General features: G+C 42.4%; 1 protein-coding gene across 5 annotated transcripts in view; it reads left to right on the top strand.

Annotated features, from left to right (window-relative positions):
• PCYT1B (phosphate cytidylyltransferase 1, choline, beta) overlaps positions 1-26,002 on the top strand; it is a 46,721-nt gene that overhangs the window by 5,003 nt on the left and 15,716 nt on the right. For all 5 annotated transcript variants that reach the window (XM_030575142.1, XM_030575170.1, XM_030575179.1 and 2 more), the window contains 4 exons: positions 10,699-10,798; positions 14,684-14,800; positions 16,692-16,843; positions 18,921-18,999. In XM_030575142.1, coding sequence (XP_030431002.1) covers positions 10,699-10,798; positions 14,684-14,800; positions 16,692-16,843; positions 18,921-18,999 — 448 coding nt within the window. The remainder of the gene's footprint in view (positions 1-10,698; positions 10,799-14,683; positions 14,801-16,691; positions 16,844-18,920; positions 19,000-26,002) is intronic.

Raw genomic sequence — 26,002 nt, 5'->3', positions numbered from 1 at the left:
ACTTCTCAACAAATGCCAAATGCATATGATTTTAACTTTTATAGTTAGTAACATTATAAATATAAAGGGCTTTATTATAGTTACAAAACCAGCCATGCTTTTGTTTTTCCACAATGCGGTGTGATTTAGAGAGCCTGACACCGGCTCTTCTTCAATTTGGATCTATGCTGGGATACAGATGTCATGGGAAAAGGAGCATTAGAGCAGATGACTGTGTAATAAGGCTGTGTCTGAACAGCTTAAAAGAGGCATGGTTTGACTAAATGCGGTTGATCTTAGCCCTGCACAAGTTGTGTACTGTATTTGGACTCAAAACTAGTATTCATGATTTCTGGCTGTTTTGGACCAAAAATTTTAAAAGGGTATCAAATCTGGCCTCTGTTAGTATGCACATAACTTTCTTTGGCACACTTAAAATATTTTTTTTTGCTTGCAGCATGTCACCACCAAGAATTAGATTGTGATTTGCCTTTCACTTCACTGAGAGTCACACCATTGCTACATATCTAAATATGCTGTACCCCTGGCAACAAGATGTTGCATTATTTATTGGTCAGATATATAGAACTACAGAGATCTCTTTGCTAGAGTCACACATAAGATAGGAGAATTGGTGCAAATATTATATACTATAGAATGTATTGTATTTCTTGCTCACATATATGTGTGTTATGCTATTTGGAATTTGATGTTTCAGTTGAACATTGTCTATTTCTCAAACAATGCTTTTTTCAGTTATTGTCTATTTCTCAAACAATGCTTTTTTCAGTTATTGTGAATGTCTATATCACAGCCTAGGAAGATGAGTAAAAAGGCTAGTGTAACTAGGCAGCAAAAGCAAGGAATTTACTACATAAAAAATACTAAAGCAGAACAAAACCATAGGAAGGAGCTAAGAACTATTCACATTTATCAGAAATACATATATAGAAACTACCAACACAGCCAGCTCTATGTACAAAGATAGGCCGAAACTAAGGGTTGGTCTACACTATAAAGTTAGGTCAGCTTAATTACATTGATCAAGGCCATGAAAAACTTCATGCCCCGTGCAATGTAATTAAGCTGGCTAGGACCAGAGGTAGATGCTGCTAGGTTGATGGAAGTATTAAATAATGGCTTGCCCTCAGGTTGTTCTTTTGTGGTTCTGTGTTGGTGGCTAACTCCCATGAAATGCTTGTCTGTACCGAGGCAGTGTTGAATTGCAGAACTGTGTCTTTTTCCATCTCGCGTACCTGATGTTTGGTACATATTTGGTTCCTTCACTTGTGCTTTGTTTGAGTTTGAGACCCAACATACCTCTAAAATATGTCATACTTTCTAAACAATCATTTCTGGTTGAGCTAGAGCCTTTGGGCTTGATGCAGAAACCACTTTTTGAAATGCAGATTAGACTAGATCCTAATGGTCTCTTTTGGCCATACAAAGCTATGAATCTATGCATATCACCACATGCTTTTGTAAAATGATGGGAAGAATTTTCTGCATTGTTCCTTTCTTTCTGAAACTTATACTTGCATCTCATGATTATTAGTCAGTCAATAATTATTATACAAAGATTAGTAATGCATAACATGACTTTATGAAGGATGAAGCCCAGACAGTACTTGAAAAAACACTGTCTGGATTGTTTGCAAATTGGATGCATTTTTTAAAAATATTATTAAAAATATAAATAGAGTATTCTGAATTACTCTATTCATATTAACTCTGCAGAGCCAACAGAAAGCTGGGAGAATGAGCTGGATTCTCTTCTGGTTCATGCATCATCAACAGAACTTTTAACTAAATTCCACTTGCAGAATCTTTACCTGGAGGTACACAGAGATAAGGGGCAGTTAAATTGTAATTGCAGTGTAATACACCTCAGCTGGGTCATGGTTACTGATAATATAGTTTTAATTTATAATTGTGAGGTAATATCATGAAACAATAGATACAAAAAAGATAATCTTAAATCAGACACCTATCCCCAGGAGTAAAAATCCACTCCCTGAACACCTGGTCCTTCAAGAAGCATTCCTTGAGTACCCAGAGGCAGACCTAGATAGTCCTTAAGGCAGCGCTTCTCAACAGCCCCAATGATCAACTCCTCCCCCTCCCTCCCAGTGCCTCCTGCACGCCGCTGAACAGGAGGAGCAGGGACAGGGCACACTTGGGGCACAAAGAGGCAGGAAAGAGGAGAGGCAAGAGTGGAGTGGGAAGAAGAGGAGAGGGAGTGGGACCTTAGGGGAAGGGATAGGATAGGGGTGGCACCTGGGGGTCTGAGAAAATTTTTAAATCAAAATGGGGGTCCTTGGGTTGCTAAAGTTTGAGAACTGCTGCCTTCATTTGCAAAGAATGCTCATGTTTTAGCAGACCCAGCATGTGTATATTTCTCGTTCTTCAGTTACTTATAAGATTTTTGGTAGTATTTTATTCTTAACAAATGTGTTGAATGTGCTTTAGATTTTCCCCTCAGATTTTCATGTTTCCTGATTTGTAGTCATTGTTTGCAAACTATGAGTCCAGTACTACAAGTCCTTACATGATTAGTCCTTATGCATGTGATTAGTTCCACTGAAATCAGTGTACTATTTTGGAACTGGTCCAAAGTCTCTCTCTGCTTTTAAGAGACTGTCAGCTTGAAATCTAGGAAGTTAAAAAATGAGATAAAAGTAGTGTAAAGTATTGTCCCTGAATCCTTCTGCTAATTCTGTGGTTTTACTGTTTTTTCTCTCCATTGTTGCTGTGTGAAAGACCCCACACCTCCACCTCCTCTGACTTTCACTTAGAGTTGGCATCCCTACTCCCTGCTTAGCAAATGAGGTAAGCTTAGGGTAACCCCCCTGAATTAGAGCAGGCTAAGGATAATTCTGCTGCCCTTTTGTTATACAATAAAGATGAACATTTCATTACCCCTGCAACCAAGATTAAAGTACATTTTAACCCAAAACAGCCAAACATTGATCATTTTGCAAAGTAGGTCTCTCCGCTGATGACCTACACAAAGTAGGTGCGTCTGTGCAAATACAATCTGCTCCTCAGGTCTTTTGTCTCAGTTTTACAATAGATGGAAGGGGAGAGAGTTCCTTACACAGGATGACCAGAAAGCAATGTGAAAAACTGTAACGGGGGTGCGGGGTAATAGGTCTCCATAAAAAAAAAAAAACACCAAATATTGGGACTGTCCCTATAAAATCGGGACATCTGGTCACCCTAACCTTACATCAGTTACCACCCCATTCTCTCAAAGTTATAGAAATTGTAGGGGTTACAAGTAACAGCACCTTGTAAAATATATTTAGGCAGCGTGCCTTTAATAATTGTTGTACAGCTATCTGATTTAGAATCCAGAAGCCAAATTCCTCCTTGTATAGCTCTGCCAGTTCTACTGTGTTGAATGAATTTATTCAGAGTAATTGGAGAAATCTCAGCAAACTCGTCATAATCTCAGAGAAACTCTCCTAGAAAGTTTCCCTGGTAAGAAGAGGAAAGCTGAGCCTATAGGTCTATTCTTACTAGCTTATAGACTCATAGACTCATAGGTCAGAAGGGACCAATATGATCCTTGCTCTAGGACACAGAATACAGGCAATGGGGGCAAAACTCTGTTCTTTGAGAAAACAAGCTTTCTAACACCAATCTTTCATCAAGCATTAGAATGTGCAGTAGATACATGGGAAATATATTCCACACTGTATTAAATAGACTCATAGACTCATAGGTCAGAAGGGACCAATATGATCATCTAGTCTGACCTCCTGCACAAGGCAGGCCACAGAACCCTACCCATCCACTTTTATAACAACCCCTAACCCAGGACTGAGTTATTGAAATCCCCAAAATTGGTTTGAAGACCTCAAGCTGCAGAGAATCCACCAGCAAGCGACCCATGCCCCACGCTGCAGGGGAAGGCGAAAAACCTCCAGGGCCCCTGCCAATCCGCCCTGGAGGAAAATTCCTTCCCGACCCCAAATATGGCGATCAGCTAAACCCTGAGCATGTGGGCAAGACTCACCAGCCAGCACCCAAGAAGGAATTCTCTGCAGTAACTCAGTTCCCATCCCATCCAACATCTCCCCGCAGACCACTGAGCAGACTTATCTGGTGATAATCCAAGATCAATTGCCCAAATTAAACTATCCTATCATAACATCCCCTCTATATACTTATCAAGCTTAGTCTTAAAGCCAGATAAGTCTTTTGCCCCCACTACTTCCCTCGGAAGGCTGTTCCAGAACTTCACTCCCCTAATGGTTAGAAACCTTCGCCTAATTTCAAGTCTAAACTACCTAATATCCAGTTTGTACCCATTCGTCCTCGTGCCTACATTAGTACTAAACTTAAATAATTCCTCTCCCTCCCTAACGTTAACCCTTCTGATATATTTATATAGAGCAAGCATATCCCCCCGCAGCCTTCTTTTGGCCAGGCTAAACAAGCCAAGCTCTTTGAGTCTCCTTTCATAAGGCAGGTTTTCCATTCCTCGGATCATCCTAGTAGCCCGTCTCTGGACCTGTTCCAGTTTGAATTCATCCTTCTTGAACATAGGACACCAGAACTGCACACAATATTCCAGATGGGGTCTCACCAGCGCCTTATATAACGGTACTAACACCTCCTTATCCTTGCTGGAAATACCTCGCCTGATGCATCCTAAAATCGCATTTGCCTTTTTAACAGCCGTATCACATTGGCGGCTCATAGTCATCCTGCTATCAACCAATACCCCAAGGTCCTTCTCCTCCTCTGTCACTTCCAACTGATGCGTCCCCAACGTATATCTAAAATTCTTATTATTAATCCCTAAGTGCATGACCTTGCACTTTTCACTATTGTATTTCATCCTATTATTATTACTCCAGTTTACAAGGTGGTCCAGATCTTCCTGAATAGTATCCCTGTCCTTCTCCGTGTTAGCAATACCCCCCAGCTTTGTGTCATCCGCAAACTTTATTAGCACATTCCCGCTCTTTGTGCCAAGGTCAGTAATAAAAAGGTTAAATAAGATCGGTCCCAAAACCGATCCTTGAGGGACTCCACTAGTAACCTCCTTCCAGCCTGACAGTTCACCCTTCAATACGACCCGCTGGAGTCTCCCCTTTAACCAGTTCCTTATCCACCTTACAACTTTCATATTCATCCCCATCTTTTCCAATTTTACTAACAGTTCCCAATGTGGAACCGTGTCAAACGCCTTACTGAAATCGAGGTAAATTAGATCTACCACATTTCCTTTATCTAAGTAATCCGTCACCTTCTCAAAGAAGGAGATCAGATTGGTTTGGCATGATCTACCTTTAGTAAATCCATGTTGCAATTCGTCCCAATTACCATTGACCTCTATGTCCTTAACTACTTTCTCCCTTAAAATTTTTTCCAAGACCTTACATACTACAGACATCAAGCTAACAGGCCTATAATTACCCGGATCACTTTTATTCCCTTTCTTAAAAATAGGAACTACGTTAGCAACTATCCAATTGTACGGCACAACCCCCGAGTTTATCGATTGCTTAAAAATTCTCGCTAACGGGCTGACAATTTCACACGCCAGTTCCTTTAATATCCTCGGATGGAGATTGTCCGGGCCCTCCGATTTTGTCCCATTAAGCTGTTCAAGTTTGGCCTCTACCTCAGTTGCGGTAATATCCACCTCCATATCCACATTCCCATTTATCATCCCTCCATCATTGCTAAACTCCTCACTAGTTTTATTAAAAACTGAGGCAAAGTACTTATTTAGATATTGGGCCATGCCTAGGTTATCCTTAAGCTCCATTCCATCCTCAGTGTATAGCGGCCCCACTTCTTCTTTCTTTGTTTTCTTCTTATTTATGTGGCTGTAGAACCTTTTACTATTGGTTTTGATTCCCTTTGCAAAGTCCAGTTCAATGCGGCTTTTAGCCTTCCTCACTTTATCCCTACATGTTCTGACCTCACCAAGGTAACTTCCCTTGCTAATCCCGCCTTTCTTCCACTCCCTGTAAGCTTTCTGCTTTTTCCTAATCCCCTCTCTGAGTTGCTTGCTCATCCAGCTTGGCCTACAACTCCTGCCCATGGTTTTTTTCCTCTTTCTTGGGATGCAGGCTTCCGACAATTTCCGCAGCTGCGACTTAAAGTAATTCCAGGCCTCCTCCGCATTTAAATCCGCAAGTTCCTCCATCCAATCCACTTCCCTAACTAATTTCCTTAACTCTTTAAAATTAGCCCTCGAGAAGTCGAAAACCCTAATCCCAGATCTACATTTGTTTATCCTTCCATCTAGTTTGAACTGAATCAGCTCATGATCACTTGAACCAAGGTTGTCCCCTACCACCATTTCTTCTACGAGGTCCTCACTGCTCACCAAAACCAAATCTAAAATGGCATCCCCTCTCGTAGGTACTTAAGGAAGTGATCTGGACTGGGGGCTTCTCCTGGCAAGCGTTCTGATGCTTTTTCCTCCCCTTTGGAGACATTTGAATTCCTTGCTAGTATACAGAGTCAGAGGAAGGGAACTCAAACCCTTTATAAAAACTATTCTCTTTGAGGGGAAAAAATGAGGAAGTCAGTTCCAAAATTTTCTATAAATTATTGCCTCTGTTCACCTGTGTCCTTTTCAACAGTAAATCAGCTAGGATTCAACAATCAGGGCATAAAACACTAAGAAAAATAAGGAGCCAGGCTATATTCTGCAACAACCTCCCCCCCCCGACACACACCCCCACCCATCTCCCGCTGCAAATGTCAGGCATCGGAACTGCACCAGAAACAGACAGCAGTTCCCGAATAACTATATCCAGGTAGATGGCACCATGGCAGAATTAACCACACTGTTCATTAGTATTCTTCTTTTTGAACTAAATTATTATTTGTTTACATTTTCTCTGGCTCAGTGTTTTTCTGCAGTCGCTGGCAGAGGGGGATAAATGGAGAGAAAACAGTTACCTTCAGTGTCCTGGTTGGTAATCTGTTTGAAATAGAATATGCTGGCAAATGGATGGAAAGAGATATTTCCTTGGTGGGGACATAGCAAGCAAGCAAGCCCTGTTATTGCAACATTCTTTGTGCACTCAAATAAAAAGAAACTAAATAATCTGATCTGTGTTTGTCAGCCACAGCTAGGGATACTGAGCCAAGAATACATGGGGACCTTAGAGATTACTCATGTGAATGGACAAAAACCAGGTGCAGAGATAATGTGGATCTCAAACCACTCCTAGTGCCAGATCCTCCACACCTAAATTTGATTGGCAGGGAGACATGCAAAATTAGATCCACTGCTCAGCTGGTGCACAGGGATCTTCAGGTAAAGGGAGATGGCTTGTCTATACCAGGGAGATTTCCCGACAAATTCTAACCATTTAAAAAACTAATTGGAGCCATAGGGTTGGGTGGCCTGAACCATTTATGCTAGGGGTGGCCAACCTGTGGTTCCGGAGCCACATGCAGCTCTTCAGAAGTTAATATGCGGCTCCTTGTATAGGAACCGACTCTGGGGCTGGAGCTGCAGGTGCCAACTTTCCAGTGTGCTGGGGGGTGCTCACTGCTCAATCCTTGGCTCTGACACAGGCCCTGCCCCCACTCCACGCCTTCCCGCCCCCTCCCCTGAGCCTGCCGTGTCCTCCTTCCTCCCACTCCCCCTCCCCGAGCCTCCTGCACATCACGATCTGATCGGGAGGTGTGGAGAGGGAGGGGAAGGCGTTGATCAGTGGGGCTGCTGGTGGGCAGGAGGTGCTGGGAGTGGGAAGCTTAGGGGAGGCTGCTGACATATTACTGTGGCTCTTTGGCAATGAACATTGGTAAATTCTGGCTCCTTCTCAGGCTCAGGTTGGTCACCTGTGATTTATACTTATGTGATTTCAAAACCACTGATTTTGCTGAATTGGTTGAAGGTGATTTTGAAACTGATTCAATAAAAATAGTTTGGGCCACCCAAGCCTGGTCTATACTATGGCTCCAGTTTAGCTGAAACAGTTTTCAAGCTGTTAGAAGGGGAAGGGGGAATTTCAGTGTTGTCAGGATGATTTCACATTGTCTTTACAATTACTATAGCCCACGGCTAAATTTGACACTTTTGCCCAGATTTTTAAAGGCATTTAGGCATTGCAATTTACTCCCCTCAGCGTTCAAGGGCTAAGTAACTTGGATGGCCAGTTCCATTTCCAAAAGTGACAAGGTTCAGCTACAATTTTTCCTCATCTAGATTCACTGACACAGCCTCAGGTTCCAATTGAGTCTCCTTTGTATTCTGTTCAATCTATAAGCACATTGTTTGTATGCATTTCTGAATGTGTGTTCCTCCTTGACATATTCCTGATTTTAGTCACTTGTCCCTAATTACTGTTCGTTTTAATGTCTGAAGGTTGAGAAGTCACATGGTAAGAAAAGAATTGGCAAGACCTTTTCCAACAAGACCCAGACTAGTGGGAAGCTAAATCAGGATTACTTGGCTTTAGTTGGGGCCGAGAGAAAAAGCTGCTCAGTATTGCAAAGAAATTTATATGGGTAAAAGGTTTACTCTGTTTGACTAGCAAAAAAATAAAAATAAAAAAACCTCTTGCTGCAAACCAGACCTATTTTCTTCAAATAATCTCCCAGGAAACAGCCTGTACCTAGCTCGGATGTGATGACCAGTTGCAGGCCTCAGACCATAGACATTATTGTTTTAACATTCCTGCCTTCCTCTTTATCCCAGCATGAAGCAGCCTGTGTGGGATGTTGTGTAACTTGACATTGCTTGGAGATAAAAAGGCAATTTAGCACTCAACACTCACGGAGACAGAAGCCAAAAGACAGTGATTAGAAAATAAAGCAACGAGTGTGCACTGTGCTATGTGGGCAGCTAGTTGAGCAGGATTCCCTTCCACAGAACCCAAACAGAAAGTCTGATTTTCCCATATTTTATTTTTAATTTTGTCAGTGCGTGGCAGCTGCATTTAACATGATGAAGGCATCAGTGAAAGTAGGGCAGCATCACTGCAATACAGGAGATTTTTTAAATCTGTAGGAGTGATGAGAGTTTTATAAAAGCAGTATTGGTGGTGAATCCCAACCAAGATAGGCTACAAACAAATCCTAGGGTTCACATTTATGTAACAGTGGAAGCCACCCTCTTAGGTCACAAAACAAAGGGTCCCATTGCAAGTGCCTCTTAAGTTTGGAGATTCATCATCAAAAAAAATAAATATTTACAAGAATGGCCTAAATTAAGAGCAATGCTAGTCACCAGTGTGAACCCGTATCAGCCATTCCAAGAAAAGAAAAGAGGTAAGTGGGAAAATTTTGCTAAAAGGAGACACAGTGGTCTGGCATTGCTGAAAAATGTCCACTAAATGACATAGCAATCTTCAAAGTATTGAAAAATGTAACTAAAGGGCAAGAAATATTTTGTTATGGCCAATAATGAGTGCTCAGATAACAGATATGACAACTGGGTGTGCTCCATGCAGTCTCTTCCAAAGAGCAAAACAACAAGACAGATGATGCAAGGTCATGAAATCCCAAAGATTAATAGGGGATGTATTTGCTTTTTTATTGTTAATTGATTACTACTTTCAACTAATGGATTTCAAAACTAACAAGCAAATGGTATTTTCCCCCTTAATAAATCATAAGGTGCAAGGCATCTAATACCCAAGGTTATAATTGCTAATAACTTCCTGACAAAACATTCAATCTCTCGTTGCATCAGGAGGTTCCTATCTGTAAAATGGGGATTTGTCTTTCTTGTACCTTTCAAGATTAAACTCTTCAGGCACTGTCTCTTAGTATATGTATATATAGCCCCATCTAATAAAATGGGGCTCGGACCTCAGTTAGGGTGTCTAAGTATTACTGCAATACAAAAAAATAATAATAATGAAAGAAATTCCAGATAAGTCAGTCAGACTTAGTCCAGCCCTGACTTTGTATGTCCTTTGTCAATAATAAAATGAAGTATCAAGGACGCTTGCTTCATGAAAAATTCAACAGAGGTAGTTTATATCTAGTTTTTGTCAGTGGGTGGAGTTTGTGCCCAATCCACTCAAAAGCTAGTGAGGAGATGGTCCATTAGTGTCTTCCAAAATCCTAATATCTAATCAGTTTCAGTTACTTCTAATATAACTGAGCATTTTATCTCCTGGACACTGATCTAAGTGCAACTATCCCATGCTCACATAATAAATACAAAAAGTAGATGTTTTATCTGAAAACTGCAGGAAAGACACTAAGGAAAATGGAACCCTACTCACCCTCCAGAATGGAACCCTACTCAACTTGTCCTCCAGTAGACAAGTTACTGTGCCAGCTGATTGTTTTGGATTTCCTCAGTAGACAAGACATAGCCCAGGGAAAGAGAAAGCTCCTACAATTGACAGTCCAAGAACTAAGCTTCTTACACACTGGGCTGGTAACCAGAGAGACCTGAATTCAGTGTGTGGATAGATTGTTTATTTTCCTGAACCACTTCCAAAACATTAGAGCTTCTTGACTAAGACCAAGGTTTAGTTTGCATGGTGTTTTAAAAACACCATAGTCTCCTCAGTACTTAATTGATACTTTTTGTATAAATTGGGTGAGCTCATGAGCAATTTCAAAAAGGAAACAAGCTATCATTATGCACAGGTAGGACTCGCTGACATACAATGAAATGATTCAGGTTTGTCTTCCTGTTTGAAGAATGAACTAGATATTTGCTCATGTAATTTTTGTTTTGTTTTTTTCTCTCTACACCCCTCCATTGCCTTCCAGACTCTGATTGCACCTGCTCCATTTGCAGATGAAATAAGCTGTCAGTGCCAAGCCCCACATGAGAAACTAACCATCACTCAGGCCCGCCTGGGAACACCAGGTGAGTCTCGATTAATTGGACGTCTTTGCTGACAGCAGCATTAACAGCACTAAGAGCAGTTTCCACAGACACAGCCTTTCAGTTGTGAATGTATTTCACTATTACAAAAGCACTCGTCATTTGGGAGGAGCAGCAGCATATGTTACCTGACTGGGGCTCAGGGAGTTGTAACAAAAGGATATTTATGTTTTCTTAGAGATACAGACCACTCACGTTAATGTAGTTGTTAAATGTACAGTTTAATTTTTGAACAATTATAAAAATGCTGGGCAGTGAGATCTGGACATCAGAGGTAACTCAGCAAATTTCAACACACAGGTTATTTGCATACTGAAATCATATGGGATACTGGCTAAAATGAGTGTTTTCCTCAAATTTCGAAACACACTTCATGGTCTCTGCATCACAGCTGTGATATATCTCTGACATCACCACAGCTTATGAGTGTATATGTACTCTACCTGAGTACCTATATGTGAGAAATCACTTTTTCCTTTCTGACATTACAATGACTGTCAAGGCCTGCAGTGCAGGCAACACCATAGCATCAGGGCCCCCACAATGATAGTGTGATGTTTGGTGCCCAATCTCCAGTTCCAAATGGTGTGGGGTCTGAGCTGATTCATGCTGACTGACTACAGCTCTGGAGAATCAGGGAGCCTCTCCCTTTATTGAGACCTTGGGTGCCACATTACAAATTCCTTCCTCCACCTGTCTAAATGAAAATGTTGATCTACTATTTTTCTAACTCCCTTTGCATAATGCACAGACAAGTGTTAAACTCCTCATCTGTTCCCCTCTAATCTGGTATCATGGCAGACGAGTTTATGGTAGGTCATACTCTAGATCATGGACCTTTCAGATGGTGGGGAGGATCCCAACTGATGGTTTTACAGGGGGCCCCAAAAAGCTGCCGATTACCCTGCTTTGAGGAAGCATCCTCATCTTCCCAGTGAGTTTTCCAAGAAACATGGTTTTCTCCACATTTCATCTGAGTCATGGGAGATATGGTCATCTTGAGCAGTGACATGTCTTTCTGCTGCATGGCAGCAGCAGCTCTGGAGCTCAGAGCCCCAGTTGTTTCTCTTCCAGTTGTACAGGGACTGCCTATCTGTAGCCAAGTGGCCAGGCATGCCACTCAGTGAAGCAGGCCCTCCTTAGGCCTGCAGCCCACTGCCAGGGCATGAAGAGGGGGGTGCAGGAAGAGATGGGTAGTAGGGAGCAATAAGAATGAGAAAGAAAGAAAGAAAGAAAGAAAGAAAGAAAGAAAGAAAGAAAGAAAGAAAGAAAGAAAGAAAGAAAGAAAGAAAGGTTAATCAGAAAGGAGAAGAGTCTGAGGGAAGAGGAAAGATGTAGATGCAGGAGGAAACAAACGTGTGTACAGCATTAAGCTGAGGAAGAGAAAAAGGCAGGGAGCAGAGAAAAATGTGAGATGACTCAAATGGAGCGAGACAGGAAAAAGACCTTTTTCTGAGTAAGTATTCAGGGAAAAGGGAGGATAATAAAGAGGCCAACTTGAGGAGAACACAGTAAAGAGGATTCTGATGGGATAGGACTCACCACTGGAGCGCCCCCTGCTAGATGTTCCAGGGATCAGCTCTGCTAGCCGGGGCTCCCTCTTCTGGTAGCATCCCATCACAGTCACTTCTGCTCCTGGGATCCACGTCACTCCCAGGACCAGGGCATTGTCTTTGTGACACAGCCTTCCAGCTGTGGCACACGCTGTACTCCTTGCTTCTGGGGGAATGTCATAGTCCCTTAGTCTAGTCACTTCCTCAGTGGCAAGTGGGGAAAGGGGAAGGGCTCATGCCTGCCCACTACTCGGGATCCCAGCCCAGGGACCCTATAGATGGCCACTGCTTGCGGCACCCCCTTACTCCTCAGTAGATTTCCCTGGGCCACTTCCCCACAGCCACAGCACCCTTTTCACCCTCAGGGCCTCAGCCTGCATATCCCTGCAGCCCACAAGCAGCTGCCTTTAGCTCCCTGGGTGTCTGCCTGCAGCACTGCTCTGTCCAGGGTGCTTACTGCCTTCAGCCTGCAAGGCAGCCAGTCTACCTCCCTCCTCAAGTTCCAGGGAGTGACCAAAGCTGCTCTGCTGCCCTTATATGGGCCAGCCCAGCCCTGATTTGCCGCCTCCTGCGCAGCTGCCCAAGGGCTCTATTAACCCTTTAGAGCTCAGTGTGGGACAGGTGCCCCATCACGAGGATGTAGAAGAGTAAGTGGAATAAAACATTTTACATTTACGCACTGTAATTCTGCATATCTGAGGAGAAAAAAACCCCACAACCTTCTTACTAGAGGCCAAAACTGATCACCCGGATTTACACATGATTCCTGTTAAAACTGAAAATCGTAAGTACATAAAAATGGCATAGTGGGTCAGACCAAAGGTCCATCTAGCCCAGTATCCTGTCTTCTGACAGTGGCCGATGCCAGGTGCCCCAGAATGAACAGAACAGGTAATCATCAAGTGATCCATCCCCAGCTTCTGGCAAACAGAGGCTGGGGACACCATCCCTACCCATCCTGGCTAATAGCCATTGATGGACCTATCCCCCATGAATTTATCAAGCTCTTTTTTGAATCCTGTCATAGTCTTGGCCTTCATAACATCCTCTGGCAAGGAGTTCCACAAGCTGGCTGTGCATTGTGTGAAAAAATACTTCCTTTTGCTTGTTTTAAACCTGCTGCCTATTAATTTCATTTGGTGACCCTTAGCTCCTGTGTCATGAGGAGTAAATAACACTTCCTTATTTACTTTCTTCACACTAGTCATGATTGTATAGTCCTCTATCATATCCTGCCCAGTCATCTCTTTTCCAAACTGAAAAGTCCCAGTCTTATTAATCGCTTGTCATATGGAAGTTGTTCCATACCCCTAATAATTTCTGTTGCCCTTTTCTGAGCCTTTTCCAATTCCAGTCTGTCCATAGTATTCAAGATGTGGGCGTACCATGGATTTATAGAGCCAATGTGATATTTTCTGTCTTACCTATCGCTTTCTGAATGATTCCCAACTTTCTGTTCACTTTTCTGACTGCCACTGCACATTGAGTGGATGTTTTCAGAGAACTATCCACAATGACTCCAAGCAATGACTCCAAGATCTTTCTTGAGTAGTACCAGCTAATTTAGACCCCATCATGTTATATGTATAGTTGGGATTATGTTTTCCAGTGTGCATTATTTTGCATCTATCAACATTGAATTTCGTCTGCCATTTTGTTGCCCAGTCACCCAGTTTTGTGAGATCCTTTTGTAGCTCTTCGCAGTTGGCCTGGGACTTAACTATCTTGAGCTATTTTGTATCATTTGCAAATTTTGCCACATCATGGTTTATACCTTTTTCCACATCATTTATGAATAAGTTGAATAGGCCTGATCCCAGTATAGACCCTTGAGGGGACACCACTATTTACCACTATCCACTCTGAAAACTGACCATTTATTCCTACCCTTTGTTTCCTGTCTTTTAGCCAGTCATCAATCCATGAGAGGACCTTCCCTCTTATCCCATGACTGCTTACTTTGCTTAAGAGCCTTTGGTGTGGGAACTTGTCAAGGCTTTCTGAAAATCTAAGTACACTATATCCACTGGATCCTCCTTGTCCACATGCTTGTTGACCCCCTTAAAGAATTCTAGTAGATTGGTGAGGCATGATTTCCCTTTACAAAAGCCATGTTGACTCTTCCCCAATAAATTGTGTTCATCTCTGCATCTGACAATTTTGTTCTTTATTATAGTTTCAACCAGTTTGCCTGGTGCTAAAGTTAGACTTACTGACCTGCAATTACTGGGACCACTTCTAGAACCCTTTAAAAAAGTTGTCCTCACATTAGCTATCCTCCAGTCAAATCGTTGTTGTGTTTCTTTCCCCACAGTTGACAGACCAGTTAGAGTGTATGCAGATGGGATATTTGACCTCTTCCACTCCGGCCACGCTAGAGCTCTTATGCAAGCCAAAACTCTCTTCCCAAATAGCTACTTATTAGTAGGAGGTAAGAGCACATCTATTTACTAGATTTTTGCCTCTGTTCTGAAGTAGCAGAGGAGCAGTATTGCCATGTTCTCAGCTGCAGCTGTGTATACACTCTGAGTTTGAGCACTATTTTCTGTTTTGATGGTATTTTACACCATAAAAAATAGTCCATCTTAAAATTATGTGAAACAAAGTAAGAGTCAAGTCAAACTCTGGCCTCAGCTACATATGTACAGTTCACAGTCTAGTTAAACTGTCAACCATCATTCCCTACATAAAATTTGCACTGCACCAGAGTCTGGTGTCACATGTCTCACTGTGTGCATCTTGTCGTCTTATTTCTTGTTGTAGAAATATTTATTTGGAGTTAAGGTTTTTTAAGTAATTCACTAAATAGATTTTATAAACAGGGCCGGCTCTAGGCACCAGTGTCCCAAGCATGTGCTTGGGGCAGCACTTTTCAAGGAGTGGCATTCCGGCCTTTGGGGCGGCACTTTTCAAGGGGCATCACTCTGTTTTGTTGTTGGTGTTGTTGCTGCTACTGCTGTTTCGGCTTTTTTTCGCGCTTGGGGTGGCAAAAAACCTGGAGCCAGCCCTGCTTAAAAATACATTGCAAACCAGTAGGCCCAGGAGAGTGTGGTAACCAGAAAGAAGCCCTTAGTGGCTGATGGGTGTGTTCCATAGGTGGACAGGCACAATTAAAAGGAAATACCTCTATTTTACATCTTATTCAAAAGATGACACCTTCAGCCGAAGAGCATCCATTAGCACAGGGGTGGGCAAACTACGGCCTGGGGGCTGCATCCGGCCTTTCAGACATTTTAATCCAGCCCTTGAGCTCCCACTGGGGAGCAGGGTCCAGGGCTTTCCCTGCTCTGGTGCTCTAGCCAGGGAGTGGGGTCCGGGGCTTGCCCGGCTTCACATGTGCTGATCCCCTTCCACCCTCCAAACCCCTCAGTCCCAGCCCAGAGCACCCTCCTGTACCCCCAACCCCTCATCCCCAGCGTCACCCAGAGTCCCAGCTAGAGCTGCACACCCCCACCCCAACCTCCTGCCCCAGCCTGGAGCCTCCTCCCGCACCCTGAACTCTTCATTTCTGGCCCCACCCCAGAGCCCGCACCCCCAGCTGAATCCCTCACCCCTCCCACACCCCAATCCCCAATTTCATGAGCATTCATGGCCCACTATATAATTTCCATACCCAGATGTGGTCCTTGGGTCAAAAAGTTTGCCCACCCCTGCACTAGCACCATACTGAAGTGTTAGATCAGCTCTGATACAGAGGGGAGCGTGTCCAGCTGCTGAGACATGAATAACCCTTCCTGCAGCAGTAATAAGATTAAGCATTTGTATACTTCTTTACACCTTCAGAATGCGGTACAAACATTAACTAATCCACACAACAGCTTTGGGATAAGCCTTATTTCCCATCTTATTAAAAACCGGATTAGAATATAAAATTTCCTGAGTCTACATCCCATGCAGCATTCCTCCAGAGCACACTGCCTCTTACAATCCCACAACTGGGTTTTCATCAGATATTTCCTGTTTGAATACAGGTCAGGCCAAACCTCACATGCTATGAAATCTGCTAAATCCATAGCCCAGGCCACTATGCCTGTACTTGTTTGCTCTTAATTTGTGCTGGTTTCAATATAACTGTCCAACAGTGATTTAGAGATGTGTAGGCAAATTTCTGGAACTTTGCAGATCATTCCTCCTCTTTAGCATGCACTTCTGGTCTCTGTTCCAAAGACAGAAAGAGGCATATCTTTATTTAGTTTGAAAATGGAATGTAACTCAACAAACAACTTTAAAATAAGGATATTGATCAGAAAGTTCTTACCAGCCAGATGCACTAATTGTGCAAAGGTAACATAGAAATATTTGGTTGATTGTTCTTATGTCAGTTTGCAGTGATGATCTAACCCACAAGTTCAAAGGCTTCACTGTAATGAATGAAACCGAGCGGTATGAGGCACTCAGACACTGTCGCTACGTAGATGAGGTCATCAGAGATGCTCCATGGACGCTTACACCGGAGTTCCTAGAAAAACATAAGGTACCATTCTTCTCCAAACCCCGCCCCTTCCTTCTGTAAATTAACTGCTGGGAATACATTAAAAGGATACAAGATTCTATTAGCTGGACTAAATTAAGTAATTTTTACAAATCATCTGTCAGTTCTGAATCAGAAAACTTTCTGTTCTCTGGCTTTTTTTTGATGGAAATGGAAATGGGCATGTATTCTGTTTTTTGGAGACTGACTCAAAGTACCAGCATGTCAATAACGCAAACTTAACTCACTGACCTGTGATAACAGGACACTCTTCTCAGATTTCCTGCCTTTTGGAGCTAAGCACGTACCAGGGATATGAGACTTCCCATGGGTTAGAAAGTGACTAAGGATTAAAAATACCCACAACTTGCCAGGTACTCCCATATTCAGAGGCACCCAGTTGTTATTTCATATAATTAAAGTCTAATTCCCAAGGCTATAATGTAACTGAAGTGCATGTTATCTTCTTGATGCCATGGCAAGTGAGATCCATCAAATAAGTACAAAGAACAGAGTTAGCATTTTTTAGGATTTGGATTAAAGCAATAGGACAAGAGATCATGGTGACATCTCTCATCTGGATTAATCAAGTGGATAGTGATTAGATAATTTTTGTTATCCTCACTGTAATAAATAAGAATACTCTTTTGCGTTAATGTTCAGGGGCAGATATAAGGGACTAGTCTAGCAATAAACTACATATGACCATGTCTACACTACAAAATTAAATCAATCTAATTTACGTCAGCATATAATAATTACATTGCTTGTGCGTTTCTACACTTTGCTCCTTCTGTCAGTGGTGCGCATGCTCACCAGGAGTGCTTGAACCAATTGAACTGTCAGTGAGGGGCATTGTGGGACAGCTTCTGAAAGCTAGCAACAGTCGATGTAAGCAACGTAGTGTTTACACTGACACAGCATCAGCCTAACTACATCGACACTGACTCTATGCCCCTCGTGGAGGTGGAACTATTAAGTCGGAATATCGGGTGAGTTACATTGGGAGGATCGAAATTTTAACATAGACACTTACAGTGTTGGGTTGGTGTAAACTGCCTTACAGTGACCTAACTCTGTAGGGTAGACCAGGGCTCAGTCTCTCTTTAGGGAAAACCTGGGGCCCAGGTGTGTGGTGTGCTTGGGCAGATTTGCATAGGGGGATCCTCAGGTGACATAGAGCTGCTGAAGAATCAGTTGCACCATGGTCATCATTTGCTATGGGGTAAGGAGGGCAACTGCTCTCCTTGACCTGGGTTTGACCTCCTCAAACTTTTCATAGCTCTATGAGCTCCACTTTCATTTTCCGTCCCCCCAGATTTTGCAGCATATAATACAATCACATATAATCTTCTATACGCTGACAGAACTTGTCCCCCTGCCCCTGAATTTTTCTGAAATGATGTCCTGAACTGCACCCACAAAATGCAGGTACAGAAAGTGGGAATGGACTTTAACAATCGGGTCCATACATACTGATTAAAGTATGTACATGTGCCAGTGTCCTCTAATGGATAAAACTTCAGACCTGGTGAAGTGCATGTGAGTTTTTGTGCACCCTACTCACTGCCTTACTGTGTATACAAACCCAAATGCAGCTACACCTCACTGGAATTTACTTTAGCTCAAATGAAATAGTCCTTTGTAATGAATCTACAGTTTGATAGACAGTTTCTTGATAAACAAAATTCAGACACACAAATATGGGAAGCTGGGAATAGAAACCCTGCTCCTTCAGTTTTAAAAGTCAACTCTCTGCCACTGAGTTAAAGATGATCTCCTGTAGGTGATAGCAGCAGCAGTAGGTCCCTTATCCTTTGTGCGTAGAGGAGGACATCACACACAAAGCAAGGGTATGTTATATCTGTGCTCTTGGAGCCAAAAGTCCTGAGTTCTACCATAATTCCACATGGTGCGCTCTGCTGCAGCCCAGCTCTAGTGCAATGTTTTAAATAGTACCTTTCTGATGAGACTTTCAAAGGCAGGCAGACACAGTTACGAAAAGAAACTGTCCTTCCAAAACCAATGCAGATTCCCTGATGGCTGCATCTGATTGTTTCTTCTCTTGTATCTTTTGCAGATTGATTTTGTAGCCCATGACGACATTCCATACTCCTCCGCTGGCTCAGATGATGTGTACAAGCACATAAAGGAAGCAGGTGAGGGCATTTTTCTGTTTTAACTCTATCCATTTCAGCCTTTATTTAAAGCCCATCTACATATGTTACCGCCTTGTAATCACACCCGCTGGAGGAGGGAAAATGGAGATAAATGCACATTCCTGTCTGGCCTCTCAACAGGTAAGTGCTGCTGACTTCAGCAGAAAGGGTCGCATCTTGAAACCACTGGTGATGCCCTGGGCTGGATAAACAAAAATAGGTTACAACTGTAACCTTCTGGAAGCCATTTGGTTTGCCAGTAAACATTCCTGCTTGGGTTACTGTTTTGATTTGCGGTGGTTCGTAAGCACTACTGAAATGCTGGAAAAGCAGTTTACTTCCCATGTGCCTATAGTACCAAGGCCAACATTCAGTCACCTGTTTTACCTGGGCTAAGGTACAGCTCTATTCTGACCCACAAGTGTGACTCCCGTTATGGGGAAAGCATACAGTTAGTAATTAAAAATCATTAGGACCAGATATACATTTACACTAAGTTCCCGTTATAGGACTCTGGTACTGCACGGGGGCCTTAAAGGAGTGTAATGCGGCCTTAGGATAAGTGAGCAAGCAGCTCATTCATGTCTTACTTTGAATGTGAACCTCTCTTCATATTCCCTCTTCAACCGTAGTGTAGCTCAAACATATAAAACAGAAAGGAACCTTAATGTTAAATGAAGCAAATAGAAACTGTTCTTGCCACAGAGAGCAGGCTTGATTCTCCACTGCCTTGCACCATTTACATTTGCAGGTGTAAAAGACATTGCTGGTGTAAACGAGCAGATTAATCTGATCTGGTGACACTTTTCAGCCACTGTGCATGGGCGTAAGGCAGTGAAGAATCAAGCCCTGCCTCTTTCTCAATGCCCATGGTAACAATTGAGACCAGCTGAGCATAGCTTTCATTCCTGGGGTGTGAAGATAGGTCTGTAGGTGTTCTCAGTGCAGAGTTCCAGGGTGTGGAATTTGCTCCCTTCCTTGGTCCATCAGGGACTCAGTTTGGTGGCCTTAATGGAGTCTGTCATGGCATGTTGTAACTGATCAGGGTTTGGTAGTTGTCTCCCACTAAATCAGTGCACCCACCAGCTGTCCTGGCCATATCCAGTCCTCAACCACACTGTTCTCTTTGGGGCTCTGCTGACCATCTCCAGGGCCATTGGTGGTTGTGCCATGGCAGTCCTCATTCCTTCTAAGGCTGACTTTTCACTACCAGGACCTTGCAGCTATAGGTATAATCCAATACTGAATCAAGACCACTGCAGAATATGGTATTTTCTTATCTTGTTTTTCTTTTCTTTTTTTCTTGTTAACTGTTTAGTTTATGACAGATAGCTAATGAGTGAGTATGGATTTGTATGTGTATGCTGTTAAAGGTATACAATACGTTACACAATGATATTATAGGCAAAACTGGTAGCATCACCTACTATGAAGGTTGCTTGACACTGCCCATTATAAGACCATGGTTTTGGTTGCTTCATAATGTTGTCAAACCGTAATCATATGGGCTGAAGCTTTCCATACAAGATATCTGCCTCAGGCTGAATTTTTTTTGAAACATTTCAGCCAAAACAGTTGGCCTTTTCCAAGAAAAAGGCTAGAGAAATGCACATTGTTTTGCCCATGTTAATAAATTCTAGTGACTGTTTCTTTGAGAAGCTCTTGTGCCCCTATATCAGTGATTCTCAAACTTTTGTACTGATGACCCTTTCACATAGCAAGCATCTGAGTGTGACCCCCTCATCCTTAAATGTATAAAAAGTGTTTTTAATTTATAACACCATTATAAATGCTGGAGGCAAAGCCGGGGTTTGGGGTGGAGGCTGACAGCTCGCAACCCCCCACAAAATAATGTCACAACCCCCTGAGGGGTCCTGACTCCCAGTTTGAGAACCCCTGCCCTATACTTTGGAGCAGGGACTTAAAATTTGACATGCTGGGAAGTCTGGAAGCCTGGATTGCTAAGGAACTGAGAGCTGGGGCTTCCAGGCTCTTGGCTCCCTGCCAGTCCAGCACACGGGCTGCTGAGAAGCCAGTGGGAGAAGTGGCAGGAAACCAGAAAGGTTCCCAAATCTGCCGACAGGAAGGCTTCTGTTGGAAACCCGCCTGGTTTTTGGCAGAATTTCATAGGAATTGAACTATGTCCACGGAACAAGAGATCTGAATAAAGATTGAACAGACAACCTTAATTCTGGCATTTCCTAACGTTTAAGTGCGTGACTTGGTAACCTCAATACTGTTCTTTTTCCATAGTTTTGGGTGAGCGTAGCATGTACAAACACATGGGCCAGGTTTTCAGAAGAGCTCAGATCCCAGTCAGACACCTAAATGTCTAGCTGGATTTTCAAAAGTGCTGAACACTGAAGCATTCCGACTAAGAGCAAGGACCTCTTTTGAAAATCTGACCAATGTGCAGTATGGGCAAAGCTCCCATTGCTGTAGGAACATCAACTTTTGTACAAGCCCTGCAGTTGATTTTATTTCCCAGCAGTTTTCCCTCTCCTTTTCTTTAGCAAAAAGATATTTAAATATATTTAAAAAACTGTTTATTGCTCTAGTACCCAGCAACATAGTGTCTAATCAGTACTCAGGTAAACTAGATCTGCATTGGGAGGTCTATATTGTACTGCCTCTACCCCAAGTATGCTCATCCATAGCATCTGCCATGGAATATAGGCAGAAATGGCCTCAATTTTTTTTACAAAAATCAGTAAGGGGAAAAAAAACAAATACAATTTTCAAGCCTTCTTTATGCATCATAAAGCAACAAAAATAAAGGGCACAAACCCATTTTCCCCCCTTCACATGTCACCTTGAAGTCAGACAATTGACAGAATATTCCACCTGCCATTCTAAATGAAGGTTATCACGATAGGACGTCACCCTTTTTCTACATCCTACATCTATTTTTTTTTTTACAAAAATCAATCCTTTAAATGCCTTGCTGGCTTCTGTTACTGTTGTGATGCTCGCAGACTCACTATATCTGCTGCATCTGCTCTCTTGCACCTATGTCTCCTCCATGTCAGACAAATGATGTGCCGTGTGATCTGTGGGTTCAGAGACAGTGGATCCAGTCCAACTCTGAAGTGAATAGGACTCTTTGTATTTGTCTTTAATGGGAGCTGGATTGGGCCCTGTGAGAAAAAGTTAAACCATTGTGGTGTCAAAAGCCTCTTTATCATGAGCAGCTATCATAACACAGTGAATGCTGCAGAAGATGGAAGCAATTAAACCTTCCTCTCACAGCTCTCTGGAGCAGACTGTTTCAGGCACATGAGACATTTCCCTCTTCCCAGCCTACATCAATATGTGCACATCTCTCTAGAATGTCAGAATCTACTATCTGGTAATTTGCAAGTGTTAAGTGAAACGCTCACGGTGTTTGATAACTATTACCTTGTAGTGAGCTAAAAGCACGAGCATCTATGATTAAGCTAAAGCACCAGGCTATAACAGGGGTGCTATAACAGACTCGCAACCCTGGAGGATTGGGAACAGAGGAGAACACACAATACACAGTGACCAATGGGTTAATTATGTGTTGATTCCTTGAGGAATTCACATTGTCAAAAATGAACAGATTAACAGCATATTAGTCAAACATTACAGTGTCATTACTAATCACTCTTTGGCAAGCGCTGACAGTGAGGGCTAATCTAGCAATTCCGGGGCTGCTGCCTGGAGCCAGCACTTACTTCTCTATTACTATAAAACAAAGGTGTGACACATAGAAGTTCTGTCAAGAAATTGAAACTTCTTCACCTATGTTACATAACCTAGGTCAGGTTTCAAAGGTTAGTCCCTATCACAAAGGGTTGCTGGTACAATTGCGTACTGCACTCTTCCCCTATAACCTCAGGTAGATGTCTCAGGTACATTTGGTTAAAAAGGGAGCAGAAAAAGCCTTTATGCTTTTTTTTTAAATGGCCATTATCTGTAGCTGGAATCAGCGCTGTGTCCATAGGTTTCTCAAGCACTCCACCTCTCCTGTTCCTGTGGCCGGCCCAGCTTGCAGATTTTATTTTACATTAAAATCTCACGTTGGCTCTGGCTAAGGGATTTCGATAGATAATTGAAGTAAGTAGATGTGTATTAGGGGTCTCTGACGGGCTAACAGGAGATGGAATCTGTTCCCCAAGACTGTGGAACATCATAGCTGAGTGAAGAGAGAACTGGCCTGGGTTCTATTCCAAGCGCTACTACTGGCCTGGTGTGTGACCATGGGCAAGTCATTTCATTGCGCTGTGCCTCTGTTCCCACATGTGATACCTACCTCCTTTGTAAAATGCTTTGAGGTCTCCTTAGGTGATATCCTTGGCATTATTACTGCATTATTACTGCAGTTAGTCCTCCCGGTCTGGGGGGTTTGGTTAATGAATCTGCATGGTTGTGAACCTACTCACTTCTCACTTTCCTTAGCCCCACCACCCCTTTCACATTGCCACATAAAGAGCTGTTGGGGAGCAGTGCTGTATATGGGGATTGTATAGCCCTTTACATAGGTTCTTCACGATGTGCACCCCCGCCCCTTCCGGGTTTTCTGCAGCAAATTGAGTCTTCAACACCATGAAAAGGAGGCTAGGTTTGATGCTGAAGAACACTAGCCTTAGAACAGGTGAGGGGAATGGAAGAGAAGGAGACAACCAGATTTAATAAATGAGGAGAACCTTAACAGAAAGGAACTGTATAGTTTTAAAACAACTATGCAGTGGGCTCAGAAAATCCTTAATTTTCTGTAACTGATGATTTATAGAAATGCAATATATCAGAAAGTTGTATTGAACCATGATTAATTTTATTTCTCAGTTTTGCAAGGTTCTGTCCTACATATGCCCCAGTCAGTAATATGATTTGTTTAGCTAGTGACAATTAAGACCATTCAGTAAATGACTAACCAGCATAAATTTCATGTTTTAAGAAAAGTAAGGGCTGATTTCTCCTTTTCCATCCACTCTTATCCTCATTGTGGATCTCTGGTGGATGTTTTGCACTTGATTCTTGCACCAAACTGCCTTGGACAGCAATAAAAGATTCACACACAAAATGACTATGGGACAGGTAACAGAGATTGACAGCAGGTAAAAGCTGGTTGGAAGGGTGATTCTTGATCTTCTATCGTAAAGACAGCTTTGTTTAAGACTATAAAAAAATTTCAGCTCTGTAGCAGCCTGCATGGAACTTGAAAGGAGGAACACTGGTTGCAAGAGGGAGGGTTTAGAGGAGGTGCCAAGAAGTCAGTCTGTGTGCACCTGGCTAGAATGCTAGCTGCAGATGCAGCATGTCTGCAAATAGTTCGCTTAATAAAGAGCCATTTTCATTTTAGAAACATAAGTGTTGCTCTGCTACCAATATTACATGCCAGGGTCTGTTTGTGAAACTGGCTAAAAATACAATTTAAGCTAAAACAATTGTAAGCAGTATTTTTCCAGGCATTCTCTTAGCTCTAACCTGTGCTTAGATATGTTTTACTGCTTCCCATAATAGCTTCCTTAACAACTGCTGCAATTCTGAAAAGCATGCTAGGGAGAGTATTGTGACAATGATTAAAACTGTTTAGCAGAATATTAATTAGAATATCGAGGTGGGAAATGATGTGTTTATCATTAAATCACAAGAGGCTGTTGCCTCTTGATTCCCTCACTGAACCCTGTGAAATTGGGCTAACAACACTTACTTAACTCAGACGGGCATTGTGAGGATTGATTAGTTAATATTTGTACAATCCTTTAAGACATTAAGTAGTAAGTACTATTATTTCACAAAACTATTTCCAATCCAGCCTCACAACCCCGTATCACCTGCAGTTTCATATATAAACTATTAAACAAATGGTTGGATACAGAGCCTTATTTGGCTTGTTTGGATATGGTTTCTCTATTGGCCCTCCAAGTGGGTGCCCTTTGCATTTCTATCTGGTCTACATAAGTCTGGGCCAGATAATGCCCTGAGGTTCTCCTCCCTTTATTATGTAACATTTTACATATCCTTCCATCTCTACGACACTCTTGAGTTGAAGGAGGGAGAATAGTGTTTTCTCAGCATAATGCCACTATGGACTGTGAATCATTCACTAACAGTGCCTTAAAACTGCTCTCCCTTCCAAGTGGAACTATGAAACCTGAGCTTCACTGGCCCAAGACTCATGTAGTGGATGGCCTAACCTCAATCTCCATTACCTACTTAGGTCATTACTAGGGCTGTTGATTAATCACAGTTAACTCACATTGAACTATCAAAGCCATTACTCTTCTTCCAGGTTGACCAGTAGAATTTATTTTATGCAAACTAGTTTGCCCATCCCTGGTAGAGAGCTTGGAATGCTTAACACAGTCATCTATACTTCATAAGCCAGACACTGGCTCTGGGAGTTGAGTTTTCTTCTTTGCATGGTGTGCATTATTTCACTGAATGCTGTACGGAAGATGTATTCATGGTTACTGCTAATATTGCTTCTGCCTCTGGCTTTATTTAACGGTACACATGAGCTAGTCTTAATGGCAAGCAGTTAAAAACTAGTCAAATATTTTGAGGAAATAAGCTAGTAATAATAAAGTAGCCCTCTTCACCATCCCGGTTGTACTTCCTCTTCCTGTGAAAGAGTACAAGCAAACAACACTTCCTTTGTACTCCCCCTTCAGCGTAATGAAGAATCTCTGCTATACGAGAGAGTCAAAGAACCCAAGGGAATGAGAACAGCAATATAGAATAAAATATAAGCTCTAAAGATCTTATAATGCCACAGACGGCCAACTAAACCTCACAATAACACTGGATGTTGGCAAATATTATCTTAGTTTTACAGGTTGAAAAAATGAAGCACAAGGCAACTAAATGACTTCTCCAAGGTCATACAGGAAACCAGTGGCAGACCCAAGATTAGAACACATGGGTGAAATCCTGGGCCCATTGAAATTAATGGCAAAACTCCCATTAGCTTCAAAATTTCACTGGATATCTCTCAGCTCCCAATTACACACCTTAACCACAGGAGCATTCATGC

The sequence above is a fragment of the Gopherus evgoodei genome, chromosome 1 (assembly GCF_007399415.2).
Source record: "Gopherus evgoodei ecotype Sinaloan lineage chromosome 1, rGopEvg1_v1.p, whole genome shotgun sequence".
NCBI lineage: Eukaryota > Metazoa > Chordata > Testudines > Testudinidae > Gopherus > Gopherus evgoodei.
Note: the sequence above shows the minus strand (reverse complement) of the source record. Positions and strands in the feature narration are given on the sequence as shown.